General features: G+C 38.2%; 1 protein-coding gene across 14 annotated transcripts in view; it reads right to left on the bottom strand.

Annotated features, from left to right (window-relative positions):
- MAP4K4 (mitogen-activated protein kinase kinase kinase kinase 4) overlaps positions 1 to 17804 on the bottom strand; it is a 265608-nt gene that overhangs the window by 53927 nt on the left and 193877 nt on the right. For all 14 annotated transcript variants that reach the window (XM_027874150.1, XM_027874151.1, XM_027874154.1 and 11 more), the window contains exons 10-12: positions 16291 to 16466; positions 12204 to 12276; positions 7851 to 8061 (exon numbers count right to left, since the gene is read on the bottom strand). In XM_027874150.1, the coding sequence (XP_027729951.1) occupies positions 7851 to 8061; positions 12204 to 12276; positions 16291 to 16466 (460 nt within the window). The remainder of the gene's footprint in view (positions 1 to 7850; positions 8062 to 12203; positions 12277 to 16290; positions 16467 to 17804) is intronic.

Below are 17804 nucleotides of genomic sequence, written 5' to 3'. Positions count from 1 at the left end.
ATAAACAGGGGCCAGGATAGGATGGAGGGAAATATAGTTAGTCTTTTACAACATGACTATTATGGAAGAGTTCTGTGTGACTACACATATCGAATTGCTTGCCTTCTCAATGAGGGTGGGTAGGGAGGGAGAAAGAGAAAGAATTTGAAACTCAAAGTTTTAAAAATGAATGTTAAGAAGTGTTTTTACATGCAACTGGGAAATAAGACACACAGGCAATGGGCTATAGAAATCCATCTTACCCTACAGGAAAACAGAAGGTGAAGGGGATGAGAGAAGGTGTGGGGAGGGGGAAAGTGGAAGAAAGGAGGGTAAATTGGGGGAAGGGGTAATCAGAATGCATGCCGTCATGGGGTGGGGGGAGGGAAGACATGAGGAGAAAATTTGGAACTCAAAATCTTGTGGAAGTGAATGTTGCAAACTTAAAATAAATAAGTAAATTGGGGGAAAAATGTAGTTCATTTGAAACATTTCCTACTTAATTTTCATGGGCTTTTAAAAGGCGAATAACTTTAAATATATGACTGATTCTATTTAAAAGGGTGGCCTGTTTGGATTCTGGCTTCTTCACAGATATATGGGGTCATGTTTCTGTACATGCACATCAAAACCTCTATGAACAAAGCAGACATGCAGAAGCTCAAAAGAAACATGAGATGTGCAAATTTAGAGACATCTCTCTCCCAAATGGTCACACGTATCTGAACTGTGGCAGAGCCTTCTGAGCTCATACTGGTTTGATCCGCCATACCCAGACACGCTGTACATTGACCTTGACATCATGATGTCATTTTGGTCCTTGTTGAGCACGAAGGACAAACAACAACATCAAAACCTAGTAAAGACTGGGTTTTGGGCTTTTACATTAGGTACTTTAATAATGGCAGGAAAAGAAGGGGTTCTTTTGCTTCTCCCAAAAGTCAACTGTTCTCCACCTTCACAAATGATTAAACAAGAGGACAGTTCAGTAATAAAGGTGACTAAAAACTAGAACAGGCTATCAAGGGAGATCACAGAATTTCTATCCCAGATGTTAAACAAGATAGACAACATCTGTGTAAAATAGTTCAGGCAATGCCTTGCCTGGATTCAAGGGAATATGCTGTGTGACCACCTGATATGCTTCATGGTTTTATGACTTGAGTGCATATTAAAAATCATACTTGCATGTACTCCAAATGAAAGATACCAAACAGACTGCAAAACAAAGGATTTTTTATAAGTGGCTGAGGGTAAAGAAAAAGGAATCTATGAGGAAAATATTTCTTACTACTTTAAAAGGCATAAAAATATTGTTTAAAAATCCTTTGGGGGAGGTGAGGGAGTTCATCCATGGTTCCTTCCTTCCAGGACTCTTAGAGCCAAGAAATACACAGTAAGTATTAGGCACATTTTATTATCATTACTTATTTAAAACTTTCAATTCTTCAAGTTCTACAATTAAACTTCATGCCAACCCACTTTCCATACCAGATTCCTTTTCTTCTCTTCTATTTCTAGAAACATTTTGGTTTTTTTTTTTGTTTTATGGGGTTTTCCCCCCACCTAAAACATAACAATTCTGCATTTGTGAGTCACTGATGCCCTGGCAGGGCACGATAGTCATCTTTTAGTTTGTTGAAGCTAGGAATAAGAACACTGGATGGAGAATCATAGACTTGGGGGTAGAAGCTGCTATAGGTAAAGGCTACCTAGTCCAAACCCTCTCAGTTAAAGAATGAGATATTCAAAACTCAGAGAGATTAAGTAACTTGTCCAAGGTCACACAGATGTCAAGGTAGTGGAGTCAGAATTCAAATTCAGAGACCCTGACTACATTTTCATTATAGCAGTATCTCTCATAGGCTTTAGAGAAACAAATTTCAAAAAAAGTTTAGAAAATCAATAGGATTCCATGACCAAGAATTATGAAATGGATTATAGCTCAAGGTATGGGAATAGATTCTAAAGAAACAAAATAAAATTCTGCTAATTGCAAATAAATCCCAGTAAAGGGAGATGTCTAAAGGAACAGGTGTGACCACATAGGTGCTTTTTTACATACAAGCAAATACGAATACAAGAGACTAGCAGGAAACAACCAAAATACTGACAGGAAGGAAGGCTCTAAGTTCAAAATGAGGTGATTGTCCTGAAAAACACTATGGACAACCAAACAAACTTATTTATATTAGGAATAAGAAAGGAGTAGGCCCTATAACTGGACATATAATGAAATGGTAATCAAGGACAAAGAGACAGTAGATGTTCTAGTATACTTCTAGTTTACTTTTCCAGCAAAAAGATAAACATGTGAAGACAAAAAAGAGTATGAAGAGGAGATTTCAGCCCCAGGTAGGTGAGGAGTTACGGAGAAAGGACCAGCATGAATTACATCTCAGAGTGCTAAAGGAGCCTGCAGATGTAATCACAGAGGTACTGTCCAAAATATTTAAAAACTGGAGAGGTACCAGACCAGAGACAATAGTTCCTACTTAGTGCTTGTCCACAGTTTCTATTTGGCCACATTAAGATCAAAGAGAAAGATCTGCTTTGGCAAAACTTTATGTTCCAACCTTAGCCTTCTGGAGTGGCAAACCTCTCCCTCACTTTAGGCCATTTCATATACGAACCAAACAAGGAAGAATGAGGTTTCATCATTTATACTTTGAAATTTACAAAAGGGAAATGTATGAATTCTTCTACGTGCTTGCAAGTTTGGGCTTCTTATCTCTAATTGTTAAATGAAAGAATCAGTCTCCTCTGAAAGAGTTCCAAATACCAGCAAACAGACAGGAGATATCTGAAAGGCTGGATTGATAAGGCTTCTTGATTCTTCCTTGTCCCTGAAATCCTACTACAGTCATTGTTGGCCCAGAACATCAAACTCCTTTAGTTACTTCATGGTACCAAAGTGGTGCATGCCATGAGAGACATGGCCAACTGAGGCATGTGAATCCATCATACAACCTCTCTTCTCCCATGTCTTTGCTCTAAGATTCCCAGATATTTGGGAACCAAACTTCACAGTCACTAAGCCTTCTCCTCTTCTCTTCAATAGCCCTTGGTGTCAGGCTCTTCTCTTCTTCCTTTCTCCTTCTCTTGTCCCCCTCTTTCTCATCATGGTAAGTAAGGTATATCTACTATGAGACAGGCAATATACAGCATCCCAACATTTTCTACGGCTTCAAATCCTGAAGGACACTATATTCCAAGCTAAAGTAAAGGAGAGTTCCCAGGAAAGGACAGTCATGATGGGATGATGATGATGAAAGTTGGTATTTATATAGCACGTTAAGGTTTTGCAAAACACTTTACACATGTTATATCATTTGATCTTTACAACAACTCTAGGAGATTGATGCTATTATCATCTTCACTTAATAGATGAAAAAACTAAGGGTAAGTGACTTGCCCAGGATCACACAGCTAGAGTCTGAGACCAGATTTTAATTCAGCCGGGTCTTCCCTACTCCAGGCCTAGCATTGGTGCTATCTAACCCGAATCTTCACTAAAATCATATCTCCTGACAGATAATGTTGATGACCACATGAGGAATTCAATGGTTCTTTTTTGTGTGTGAGGCAATTGGGGTTAAGTGACTTGCCCTGAGTCATACAGCTAATAAATATTATATTGTCTGAGGCCAGATTTGAACTCAGGCCCTCCTGACTCGAGGGCCGGTGCTCTACCCACTGTGCCACCTAGCTGCCCTGAATTCAATGATTCTTCAATCAGGCCGAGGACACAAAGCAACGACCTAAATATATACTCAGAATCTCAGAAAACTCAGTTTTAATGTTGGTCAGATGTGATGTTCACATGTGCAATGAGGGCAAATCACTTAACTACCTGTTGCCTCTATATCTACTGAAGGTTACTGTGGGATATTAAGGGAAAAATTATTACAACTTCTAAAAACTTCATCAAACAAACACAAAATAAAAGCTACATTAAGTCATGACCTTGCTGTGGCCATGTATGAAATTTTTGGCAAAAAGGTGTGCAAAAGATTAATCTCTGGGCTGATATTCCTCTGCACTCAAGATGATAACCATAATGATGTTAACAACAGCAAAAACAATACTAAGAGCAAGCATTTACACAGAGCTTCAAGGTTTAAAAAATGCTTTAAATGTGTTATCTTACTTGATCCTCATAACAAATGAGGGAGGTGCTATTTATTATCCCGATTTTACAGATGAAGAAACTGATGCTGAGAGAGAATTAGGGACTTGCCCTAGGTTCACGAGTCAGGGTTTTGCTGACTGCAAAAAAAGTAATGATATAAATGTGAACTGATTGCTATAACTAGCCCCCAAATTGAATCCAGTAACCCTTATTTTTGAATGCCTATAAAATTTAGGTTCGTGGGCAGCACAACTACAGTACAATTTTTCCTATTAAAAAGTCCAAGTTCAAGACAACAGAGCATACAGGCTAGGATCTAGCTGAGTCATAAGGGGAAAAAGGCTACTAATGCTCTTTAAAATCCAATGCATCATCTCTAGGACAATGACCAATATGGAAAGTGCTTTTGAAAACCTTATTAGCAAGTGAACAGTCACACAAACAATCAATCATAGAGCTGGAAGGGAACTCAGAGGTCATCAGGCCTAATCCATCTAAAATCAAAGCATCCCCAGAATTGGAAAGGGAACTTACAAATAATCCAGTCTAACCAATATCTAAGTAAGAATCTTCCCAGGACACACCCAAAAACAGATCCAGCTTTTGCTTAAAGTTAAGTCAAGTCAGCAAGCATATATTAAGGCTATACAAGGCACTGTGACAAGCAGCGGAATAGGAAGAAAGGGAGAAAGTCTCTGATCTTATGCTTATAGAACTCACTATATTGTGAGGCACTCCATTAAACTTTTAGACACCTTCAATTGTTAAGAAGTTTTTCTCACCAATTCCTATTAAGTAGAACCAAATGTCTATTCCTTTTTGTTATTCAGTCATTTCAGTTGTGTCTGACTCTCTGTGACTCCATTTGAGGTTTTCCTGGCAAAGATACTGGAGTGATTTGCCATTTCCTTTTCCAGCTCATTTTACAGATGAGCAAACTGAGGCAAACAAGGTTAAGTGACTTGCTACCCAGGGTCACAAAGTGTCTGAGGCTGGATTTGAACTCAGGAAGATGAGTTTTCCTACCTCCAGGCCCAGCACTCTATCCAGTGCAAAACCTAGCTGCTGCTATTCTCTTCCATCAGTCCTACAAGTTCTTAACAGCTATCATACCTCCCACTAAATCTTCTACAACCCAAACATTCCAGTTCTTGCAAATGATCTTCACGGGGTCCTTCCTACCAGACGTCCTCCTCTGAAAGCTCTCCAGCTAATCAATATCCTCCCTGAACTATGGTGCCTGAATTGAATACGATATTCTAGATGTAGTCTGACCAGGGCAGAGTACAATAGGGCTCATCACCTCCCAATCCTAAACATAATATCTCTCTTTAATGTAATCTACAGTCACATTACCTTTTTTTTTGGGGGGGGGGGCCTACCACATCACATTACTAACTCGTTTCAGTTTGCAGGTCACTAAAACCTCCTGACCTTCTTCCAGATCAACTGCACATCTTATGCTCCTTTTCCATCCTTCAGTGTCCAGCACAGATAACAGGTGCCCAATAAAAACTTTTCTGGTGATTGAAACTAACCACAATTTTTATAATGATCCATCTTTTCCAGCAGACTGCTACCTTAATTCCTTCCCTCCCCCTTCAATCTTCAATCTCTCCCTGTCTACTACTTGTTGTTTCCCTGCTGCCTTCAAACTTGTCCTAGATTCATTTATTCTTCTTCTTATTTTTTTTTTTTTGGTGAGGCAATTGGGGTTAAGTGACTTGCCCAGAGCCACACGGCTAGGGAGTGTTGTGTCTGAGGACAAATTTGAACTTAGGTCCTCCTGACTCCAGGGCTGTTGCTCTCTCCACTGTGCCACCTAGCTGCCCTGACTCATTTATTCTTTAAAAAAAAAAAAAAAATTCATTAGACCTTTCCATCCCCTCCAGCTATCATCCTGTATCTCACTCCTCTTTCTCAGCCAAACTCCTTGAAAAAAATGTTTATTCTTGTAGCCTCCATTAATCTCATATTTCTCACTGGAATCTCACTTCCAACTCCACTCAACTGAAACTGCTCTCTCCAAGGTTGCCAAAAACATCTTACTGCCAAGTCCAAAGTCTTTTCTCTGATGTGACCATGTGCCTCTCCTACTCAATGAATCCTAGTGATTATTCATCAGTTTTAGAATAAAAAAAAAAACTCTTCTATTTAGCTTTAAATCCCTTTATAACTTGGTCTTACCTTTCCAGCCTCACTGGACATCACTCCCCTTTCTGCACTTTACAATTCATCAAAATGGACTTTTCTCTCTTGCTTACACACAATATTCCACCTGCCATCTTGGTGTCTCGGCCCCAGTCATTGGCTTATGCCTTGAATGCACTCTACTTTCACCTCTGTCTCACAGAAGCCTTTCAAGATAGCATTATCTCTTCCAAGAAGCCCTTCCTAATCACAACTTCTAGTGCTCTGCCTCCCAAACAACCTTGTACTTAACTACTTGGTGCATGTTTATACTGTATACAGATAGACTATCCTACATACAGTTACATATAACATTCTGCATGTAGTCATATGATATATACATTCATTATATAGACACACACACAGATATGTATACATACACACATGAACACATATTCATACACAGATAATTATTGTCTCCCCCAACAGAACGCAAGCTCATTGAGTATAGGGATTGTTTCATTCTTTGTACCTGCATTCTCTGAGGCTAGTCCTGGACTTGGCACACAGTAGGAGCTCAATAAATGCTTATGGATTAAGAAAGAAGTCACTGGGAAGACAAAGTGATTGCTTAAAAAAGCCAATCAATAAAACAATTTAAAAAGAATATAAAAGGGGCAGCTAGGGGATAGAGCACTAGCTCTGAAATCAGGAGGGCCTGAATTCAACTCCCACCTCAGACAGTTGCTAGTTGTGAGATCCTGGGAAGTCACTTAACCCAAAATAAATAAATAAAACTTAAAAATAATAATAAAAGTAGTAGTAATGATAATAACAGAATAAAATAGAAATAAAAACAATAAATAGTATTTATATAGTGCCTATTATCTGTCAGGCACTGTGCTAAGTACTTTTACCAATATTATCTCATTGACCCTCACAACGACCCTGAGATGCAGGTGCTATTTATTCTCCCCATTTTATAGTGGAGGTAACTTGGGCTAACAGATATTAAGTGACTTGCCCAGTATCACAGAGCTATTAAGTGTCTGATATCACATCTGAACTCAGGCCTTCCTGACTCCAAGGCCAGAATTCAGTGTGCTACCTTGCTGCCTTTTAAAAAAACCAATCCCACCCTCCCCCCACTGATTTCCCACTCACTTTTTAGTCCTTTTCAAACTGTCGTTTGACCTCAACATTCAACTGAGTCTCTGCCCTCCAAGGTTGCCAACGTTCTTTAAATTGTTTATTTGGATCCTATCTCTTTCCTTTTGTACCTGTATCTGTAAAGAATTCTCTCCACCACGTTCCTGATGAAGGGTCATCTACTCTCTGACTGAAAACATCTAGTGAAGGAAACTCATTATCTCCCAGGTCAGTCCATTCTACTGCTGACTAGTTCTGTGCATTAGAAAGTTTTTCCTTAAAGGGACAGGAGGGGGTGGAAGGAATGGGGGTGCTATTTACTAGAGACAAACACCTCTTCCTTAGGCTGTGAATGGCTGTGCCTGGGTGAGTGGGAGCTTTCTTTGTGAAGATGGGTGGGGACCAGAGGCTGCTTTCTTTTAGAATAAGCAGAGTCAAGGGAAGACCACACCGTCTCTACCTCTTCCAGTCGTCTCCTCTGCTCTTTCTGCTGCTCAATGCGTTTCTGTCTCTCTGCCAGCAGCTGCCTCTTATATTCCTCCTGCTCTCGGAGTTGCTGTTCTTGTAGCAGCTGTTGCCTCCGCAGGGCCTCGGAGCGTTCCTTGTTTTCCTGTTGCAGTCTCAGGAAATCCCGTCGAAGGGTAGATTCACCAGGCACATTTACAATGGAACTGTTTAAAAAACAAACAAACGCATACACACAAAGGAATAAGGGATAGCCACAAGAACAGATCACTTTCTGAACTTATGGGAGTCTAATCTCAGACACTTGCTCCTTTTTTTTCTTTAATATAACTTTTATTTTTCAATGAACAAGTATTTATTTTCTTTTTCCACTAAAAGGCATCTATTTTCTGACATCATCCAATAAGAAAGACAGAAAGAAAGCAAGCACTTGTAAGGAACATGAAGAGTCGAGCAAAAAGAATTTGCACATTGGCCATGTCCAAAAATGTATCTCATTCTGCAACCTGAGTTCCATCACCTCTGTCAGGACCACCTGATTTTCTTACTCTAAATTCATTCATTGTGAGTTTGCCCATTTTCATGGCTTCTACTATCCCTTCTAAAGGCTGTCAAATCACTATGTCTAACTCCAACCTATTAATTATAATTTATAATCATTAACAACAATATAATAATTTCTATATAATTATCTATTGTGTGTAACAATATAAATATAATATAATAATATAAATAATACTTCATTAATTACAATTTATAATCATTAGTAATCATTTCACCCATTCATTTAACAAATATTTAATAAAATATTTACATCAGGCACTATATCTTCAACTGCATAAAGCACAGCTATACTTAGATATTCCACCATCATCATCTATTTAAAACTAACCTTATCAACCTCCCTCCCCAAATCCAAGATCTACTGTTATACAGAGTAAATATAAGGAATTTGGAAGGAGGCAGGAGGAAAGGAAAGGTACTAATAGCTGAGAGGGTCAGGAAATGATATAGAAAATGGCCCTGGTGTTGGGACATGAGCTGAGCTTCTAAGGAAAGTAGTGTTTCTAAGAGGTAGAGATGAGCAGGGAATGCATTTCAGGCCTAGGGACAAATTGCATAAAGACAAGAAATAGAACATCATGTGCTGGCTGGTTGGTTGTCATTCTTTCTTCTTCTCATCACTTTATTGGAGTCAAGGTACAATGTATCTGACTGGCTGATCAGACCAATGTGAGCCCAAAAGGCTTTTACCATACCACAGGTCAGGCACAAATAGGCCATATGAACACATGAAATGGAGATGTCTCTAAATGTGCCCATCTCATACTTCTTATAAACATCATGTGTAAAGAATAGCAAGAATGCTGGACCAATAAGTAAATAAAGGGAAATCATGTATATATAACAAGGCTGGGAAGGTAAGTTTAGAGGCAGGTTGTTGACAAAGTCAAATAGAAGTGTCTGTGTTTGATCTTAAAGATAATTGGGGGCCAGTGTAGTTTTCTGAACAGGGGAGGCCAGAGATAGTCCCTGAGTTGAGCTTTGAAAGATCTGGGGATTCTAAAAGGTGAAGCTGAGGAAAAGAAATCAGTTTGTATAGTATCACTTGCCTACTTAAACCCTACCCTTCCTTAAAAGCACAGCTCATACTCTTCCATGGAGCCCTGATTGCTTTCCTTTCTCTGTACTCCTATTTCTGTACTTCTGTACATCCAGTTAATATATTTAAACACTTTCGCAACTAAATAATTGTTCTGTTTCCATTAGGTTATTTATGTCTCTCTTCAAGAAGAATGAACACTCTGATGATGGGAAGTCCATCTTACAATGCTGTTCTACCTCTTGATATCAAGCACAGATAAGCAGTTGCCTAATACTTTTCAGGTGTCTGAAACCACATGTAATTCTTTACTTTAAAATCCCACTTAATACTTGAAACCAGTGATCACAAAATCTAAATCTAGTTGTTGATATCCAAAGATATTTCAAAATTCTAAAAACAGAATTAAATATAGGTCATACCATGTCACTTCAGCTTCACTCTTCTTCCCAGTTCCCCAGTCCCTGAACAGCAATACACTGCATTTCCTCTAAAGGAAAAATCAACTACATGTATTGCCTCCACTTCTGCACCTCCCACTCATTTCTCAATTCCCTGCAATCTGGTTTCCAACCATACCACTTGACTGGAGACCAATAAATTAGTTCTTAATGGTAAAATCTGGTGTCCTTTTCTCAGTTCTTATTTTTCTTGACATTTAAACTATTGATCATTCCCCTCTACTCCTATGAACACTTTCATGGTTTTCCTCCAAACTATGTGACCACTTTTTCTGGTCTTCTTTACAGTATCATCACTATGTCCCACATCTAACCCTCTTCTCCTGCCACCCCCACCCCATGACCCTCAAATCTACATATCCAGCTCTAATCTCTCTTCTTATCTTCCCCTTCAGTCCTACATTACCAGTTGCCTTCTGGACATGTTCACCTGGAAGATGTGTAAGTATCTCAAACTCAATGTATTTTTTCTTTTTCTTTTTCTTTTTTTTTAAAGGCAATTGGGGTTAAGTGACTTGCCCAGGGTCACACACCTAGTTAAGTGTCAAGTGTTTGGTCTGAGGCCAGGTTTGAACTCAGGTCCTCCTGACTTCAGGGCCGGTGCTCTATCCACTTCACCACCTAGCTGCCCCTCAATGTATTTTTTTAAATACATTATCTTCCCCCTCTATATCTCTCCCCTAATCTGCACCACCTCCAAATATCCCCAATTTCTTACACCATCCATCTAGGAGTTGGCAACTCTGAAGTCATCTTTGACCCCTCACTCTCCCAAGTCTTGTCAACTCTCTCAACATTCGTCTGTCGCCTTTGTTCTACTCTCCAGCCCAGGGCCTCATGACATGTCACTTGAATCATTACAACAGATTCCTAATCAGTCTTCCTGTTTCTAGTCTCCTCCCTCTCCAATCCATACTCTACACAGTTGCCAAATTAGCTAAAGTATAGATCTGTCCATATTAATCCTCTGCTCAACAGTTTTCAGTAATTCCCTGAAGACAGAGAAACTCCTCAGGAATTAAAGCTTTTGCTGGTTCCAGTTTGCCTTTCTCAGATTCATTTCACATTACTCTCTTTTAAGAACTTTCTGTTCTAGCTAAAATGGCCTCGCAGCTGTACCCTAAACTTGGCCATTTTTACTCCCACCTTCTCAGGTCATTTCTTCCTTCTTGTAATGTACTTCCTCCTTTGCATAGCCTCTTGGAATCCTTAGCTCTTTTTTAAAGAAGTTCTATCCAAGTATCAACTTGAAAAAGAGACACTTTCCAATTTCTTTGGGTTTTGGTACTCATCCTCTTCAAATTAACTTGCATTTACTTATCTTTGTAAATGTAGTCATCCTCCCCACCCCAACAAAATTAAGTTCCTTGAAGTTAAAGAATATTTCTAAAATTCTGTCTTTATATCCCCAGCTTCTGGAACAATGATTAAACATGACAGATACATAGTAAGTGCTTAATTTTGATCTGATAGGTAACTACTCAATATTATCAATAATGCCAATCATAACTGGCAGAAATGCCAATTCTTATGATACTTTGATGAACAGCTACAAAGTTGTTTTGGTTTTTTTTTTTAAAGTAGAGTTAATATTTTTAGGTAAAGCATGCACAGGTAAGTCTTTATACACAAACAGAATATGGATACAAAGAATATGGACCATCTTTCCCTTCTTCAATCTTCTTAACCCATTTCAGGCTCTTTCAGGCTACCATTCTCTGGGACACGTTCCAACAAGTTTCTAAACTTATGTTGCCTTCCTTTTGATCAATTACTGTGCTTGCTACCTCACAGCTCAACTCCTACCTCCCCAAAACCACATTAGTAGGGTTCAGGTATTCTCAAACCCCTATCTTCATCAGATAATCTAGTTCAAGCTAACAAGTCAAGTTGCTTTAATTTCCCAAAATTTGTGAAGCCAAGCAAAAAGCTGAAAGTGTCTGCACCCAAAACAGACCTGAAGGTGGTTATGAGGAAAATATAAAGTGTTCAACTCCTGGCAGCATACCAATTGCCAGGAAGGAGAAAACAAATCTGTCTGGTTGGGGAAGACTAGGTTTGAGGGAGTGGGAAAGCAGATGTTCACAGGCACCTTTTTGAGGAGTAAAGAATAGAACAGAACAGAACAGGAAAGTTACAGAACATTTCTAGGTCAAGTTAAAATTCTCCCAGAATTTTCCTAAGCATGAGAAATATTACTTAATGATATGTTTAAAATTCCCAAGATCAAAGTATTGTTTCTGCAAGAGGCAAAAACTTTTAAAATGTACACGTAAGTTATTACCTGGGTTCTCCTTCTTGCTCAGGTACTTCTTCTTCTTCTTCCTCACTTCCACTATACTCATACTCTGTCTCATCTGTGAAAGTCAAGAGAAAAATGCAGAGATGGGCTGGAGAACTATAACACATTTGTGTACAAACATGCAAATTCCTTTGAAGAGCCATGCACATGTCTTATAGTATGAGAATACTATATAATGTAGTGCAGGTGTGTCTTAGCATTATTATTTATGTTGAGCTGGGTGCTATTCTTGGCTCTCCCACAAGCATATGAGAAATTCCTAACAGAAGAAAATCAGTAATAGTTTATTAAGCTGTATTTCACATAAATGGGCTGCTAGGTGGCGCCATAGTGCATAGAGTGCTGGGCCTGGAGTCAGAAGATTCATGTTAATGAGTTCAAATCTGGCCTCAGACACTTAACTAGCTGTGTGACCCCAGGAAAGTCACTTAACTCTGTTTGCCTCAGTTTTCTCATCCATAGAATGAGCTAGAGAAGGAAATGGCAAACCATTCCAGTATCTTTGCCAAGAAAACCCCAAATGGGGGTATAAAGAATCAGACATGACTAAACAACAACAGATTCCACGCAATTCTTTATAAGTATGAATTTACACCTTAATATGTTTTCTAATTTTTTTATATTTATTCATTTTGAACTTCAATATAAAAAAGACCAAAAAAAAGAACATTTCCATGTATATAGAACAAAAAGAAGATTCAATATAAAACCATGAATTTCCATTTCATATTGCTTACTTTTTTGAAAAAAAATACCAGACATTGTTTTCAAAGCTAATATGTTCTTACTAATAATGGTATTTAATACAGTGCCTTTAAGTTTTACAAAGTGCTTTACATATATTATCTAATTTGAGCCTTACAACAATGTCATGAGGCAAGTGCTATTACTATTCCCATTTTACAGAAGAGGAACCTGAAGACAAGAGAGAGGTTAAATGACTTGCCCAGGATCACATAGGTATTAAAGTATCCAAGGCCAGATTTTAACTCCTCTTCCTGAGCCCAAATCTATCACTCTATCCACAATGCTACCTTGACACCCACTGCATCAATGGGTGTGTCTTAAACAAATTCTCCAGATGGATGATGACTTAAACTTAAAAACCAGAGCAGGAGGACAAAGCCTTAGGATACTCTGCATTTTGGAAACTACATTGCCTTACAAGATTGCAAAAAACCCACCTTTTAAACATGTTTGAAACATGGAATACAGTGATTGCAGAATAACTAAATTACCCACAAAGTTCAACAGACAATGGGAAAAATGGAGTAAAAGATATGACTGATGGCATGCATACCTGGAAAAGAAGCTGAACCAGTTAGGTGTGAAAATAAAAGAAAACTAGAGGGGGAACTTAGTGATGCAATAGTATCCTCAAGGTATAAAAAGAAGAGGAAGGCTTCCAAAACAACAGATGAACGCATCCTTATGAAAGATTTGTGCTAAGACTTGGAAGGGGGTCATACAGGAAGAGAAAACAGATGAAATAAAGAAAAGCATTGTTGGTGGAAGTACTCATACTGAATGAAATATCATTCTGTATGGGAAAACGGTGGTGTCATCCACAGAAATTAAGATATTCAGAGAAAATGTCAAGTTTTTAGTTTAATTTTGCTTTTTGTTTTTGTTTGTTTTTAAAGAAATTCAGTTTCAGATGTGTTGATTTTTGAGGTGCCAACAAGACACTAAGGTGAAAAAAACTCTATAGGAATCTTGAAACATGAAACTAATGCTCTAAAGAAAAATTTCTCCATATATTGAGTCAAAATCCATTCCTCTGTAACTCATATCCATTAGTCCTAGCACTCTGGAGCTAAAAAGAATAAGTCTAACCTCACAGACAACAGCCCTTCAAATATCTTTAGAAAGCTATCATGCCCCCTCTAAATCTGCTTTTCTCCAGGCTAACAATCCCCAGTTCATTCAAATTGATCCTTGTATGACATTTAGAGTCCTCTCCTATTGACCTTCTTCATATGCTTAAGCGTGTCAATTTCCTTCCTAAAAACTGGCCCCCAGAAATGAATACTTTAGCCGTGGTTTAACCAGGGCAGAATATAGCGTCCTGGACACTATGCTTCTGAGAATGTAATCTAGGACCATCTCAGCTTTTTGGTGATACCAATTATAGTTCACTAAAAATTCAGTGAAGTCCTTTTTACCTCAATGGATTGCTGTCTAGTTCCATATCCCTCATTCCATACTTTTTCAGTTGACTTAAGTCTCCATTTAAGACTTTTCTATTAAATTTTTTTCTACTCATATTTCATCATATGAGATTGAATCCATTTTTCTCTTCTATATAGTCTCTAGGGTTTAACTTTACGTAATTTGTAAAACTGATGAGCATGCCATTTATGGCTTCATTGAAGTGACTTAAAATCATTCTATTAGCAGCCTCTCTCCCTTGTAGTTGACAATGACACCATTCTATGGGTCTAGGAAGTCATTCAGCAAATTCAAAATCCATCTACTTTAAATTAATTTACATTACTAATTTCTGATGAGTGAAATAATGCAGTGTAGCAAACTCACTAATTTGACTATTACTGATAAATGAACAAAGATTCAACAGATAAGGAGATGGATTAAAAGGTACTAGCACATGCCCTGGATTTCTGATTTGACTAAATCCCTTTTATAAGCTTTTTCTCTTATCACTTGACTTCCTTCAAAGGTCAGAAAAAGATTCTAATTAATAGGATTTTAGTTATTCAAGGTCCTACTCTTGTAATTGCTTTAGGGATTCAGACAAAAGATGGCTCACTATAGATTGAAGTTCTTAGGGATAGGTTTTTAGGATGAAGTGGGTGTTGCTGGGTGTCTTGATAGGAGAGAGGAAGAGAGGTTATTTCAGGGAAAAGAAATACCAAAGGCACTGATGCAAAATGAGTATGGCATAAGTAACATAGAAATAAAGGTCAAAGTATTTGAATTTGACAAAATAGGCAACAAGGAACCACTGTAGGTTCTTTAGAAAGGGAAGGACAAAATTAAAATGGTATTTTGGTGAATACTTACCGTCCAGACTATGACAAGCAGTTAGATGGACAATCTATAGAGTTGGTCCATCAAAAAACTGGAGCTGAATTTAATAGGATGACGACAGCAGGCTGGACTGAACTTAGGAAACTGAACAGTACTTTGAACAATTCCTAAGTTTCTCTGGGAAACAACAGTTCATCGATTTAATTGCAATATTCTTTCTGGTGATGCTACGGAATTGTGAGGCATGGCAGACCACAGTCTCTGAAGAAGTAAAGCCCTGGGTCTCTCAGAAAACAATGGAGAAATGTATGGTGGACATGAAGGGGCTGCAACTGTTATCTATCCTCAAAAAAATCACATGGGGAAGCAGCAAAGAGATAGGACATACCTCAAAGAGATGTACAAGCAAAAAAAAATGGATACGAACAGCCTGTAGCCCCATTAATATACAAACCATATCAAGGATTCTAGAGGAATGCTTCCCTCTCCCCATGGCATATGGGAAGACATGGACAAGAACTCCAAAGAATTAGAAAGCATGGACAAACTGTGAGCTATATCATTGGCATGTCAATAGGGATGAAGTCACAGACCCAGCAAAGCCATAAAATACTTTAGGAAGACATTAACGAACACAGTAGGTGCTCAAAAATGAAAGAATTTTTTTTCCCTGATAGTAACATTTAGGATGGATTAAGAATAGGAACAAAGGTATTTCCAAGTCCCAAGAAAGAGCTAAGATAATACTTCCACTACCTCTGCTCACTTGCCCAGCTACCATACCTTAATTTGAGTGTCCAGAATTTGGGAGGAGATAGGAACAGCTTGGAGGCACACTGGCAGCCTTACCTTGGCTCCAGTTTGGTGACAAGGCCTATTTTTGGGTCTGTGCCTGAACCAGAAATTAAGGTCTAGTGCCAACATGGCTGAGGATGTGAATACATGATCAAAGGCCATTTGACACTACTCACTGAAGGGGGTAGAGGGAGAGAAGAATAGGCAGTCACAGCCTATTCAAAGTGACAGGAAACTGGAAATAACTGCAAAAAAAAGATTAAAAATAAAACAAATTTGATACCTTTCTCCCCTCTCTTCTTTCTCGTCCGATCTATATGGTCCTTAAGCTGGATTCTAACTTGCCTTTCATTTGGCTGATCCCTTATAAAAGGATGTTTCAAAAGCTGCTCTGTGGAGGGACGTTGCATGTAGTTCTTCACTAGGCAACCCTCTATAAAGCTAAAAAATTTTTTTGACCTGTAGAAGAAAGGGGGGAAAATTAAGAATCTGTATAATAAAGAATCATTAAGTTTCCACTGAAGAAAGCACCTCTGCAAAACAATCGCGTACAGTAACAAACCAACAAACCAGGATCTTAGGAGAATCTAAAAGACACAAGACGAAATAAAAATGCCAGACGAAAGAAAAAAGGCCAGAAAGGGTTGACATCAAATGACAGGCCTTTTAATTCAATCAGTCCCTCCAAATTCATAAAGCTCAGTTTTCTATTGTACGAAAGCACAGAGATGAAAACAATAGTTGTGATTGTACTACTCTTTTAAAAGAAAAAAAAACTGCTACTCTTATCTTGGTTTATTCTGCTGGCTAAGAGCTGGAGACTGCATCACACTTATCTTTTTTCCCCTTTAAAATTACCAAAAAAGCCTTGATTTCTATAATGTACATACTCCTTTTGCAACTGCAGAGCTTAAAATCTTTAGGAGATATCATGCTCCTCACCCCACCCACCCACTATCCTTAACGCCCCCCCACCCCTCAAAATCACTCGGGGCCAACCTTCTAATGATGAGAATCTCTGAATTAAGCTAGAACAATTTTTGGACAAACAGGCATACAATTTTGTTACTGGGCCTCCAGATGAAGCCTTTCCAATTTAGTAAGACCAGTCAGAGATTATCCTTTGTTATCAAAACTCCTAAAAATGGAGAGGGTCATCTCCATGTTATCATGGGGTAATATGTTAGGACTTTAGGGGAAGTTACATTTTATCCCTTTGCTTTAAGACTTATGCTTTTAATGACCGTGTGATCACTGGCCAATTAATCCCTCTAACTCTCCATCTCCACATCTGTAAGATGGGGATAACAATATTTTGCTACCTATCTCCTGGGCTGGTTGTGGGTTCAGTGCTTTGAAAAGTTTAAAGCACAATATAAAACATACATAAAGATTATTATTTAACTAGTATAGTACTTTTGAATCGTCCTACCTCTGACTGGTAATTCTGTAATGACTTTATTCTTATTAAATACCTATCATTTTAGGAAAATATCTTATTTTTCATTTGATACTTATCCTACTTAACTAGTCAGAGATAAATTTAAATTTATTCTAATGAAGCTTCTTTCACAATGTGTTGACATTATAGGTAAAGGTTAGGGTCTTTAGATTATGATTTAAATAAATTTGAGCATTTCTATGAGGACATAATTGAGAGATAAATCAACACAATTTTCACATTGGCAAGAGAGATTTTTATACACAAATAAGAAGAAAGGACACAGGGATATCCCTGACCTCAGCATTTTATTAAGAACATGGGACCAGAAATCAAGAGAGAGATTCATGTTCTGA

This window comes from Vombatus ursinus, unplaced genomic scaffold, assembly GCF_900497805.2.
Source record: "Vombatus ursinus unplaced genomic scaffold, bare-nosed wombat genome assembly UNPS02014805.1, whole genome shotgun sequence".
NCBI classification, from domain to species: domain Eukaryota; kingdom Metazoa; phylum Chordata; class Mammalia; order Diprotodontia; family Vombatidae; genus Vombatus; species Vombatus ursinus.
This window is presented reverse-complemented; position numbering and strand designations above follow the sequence as displayed.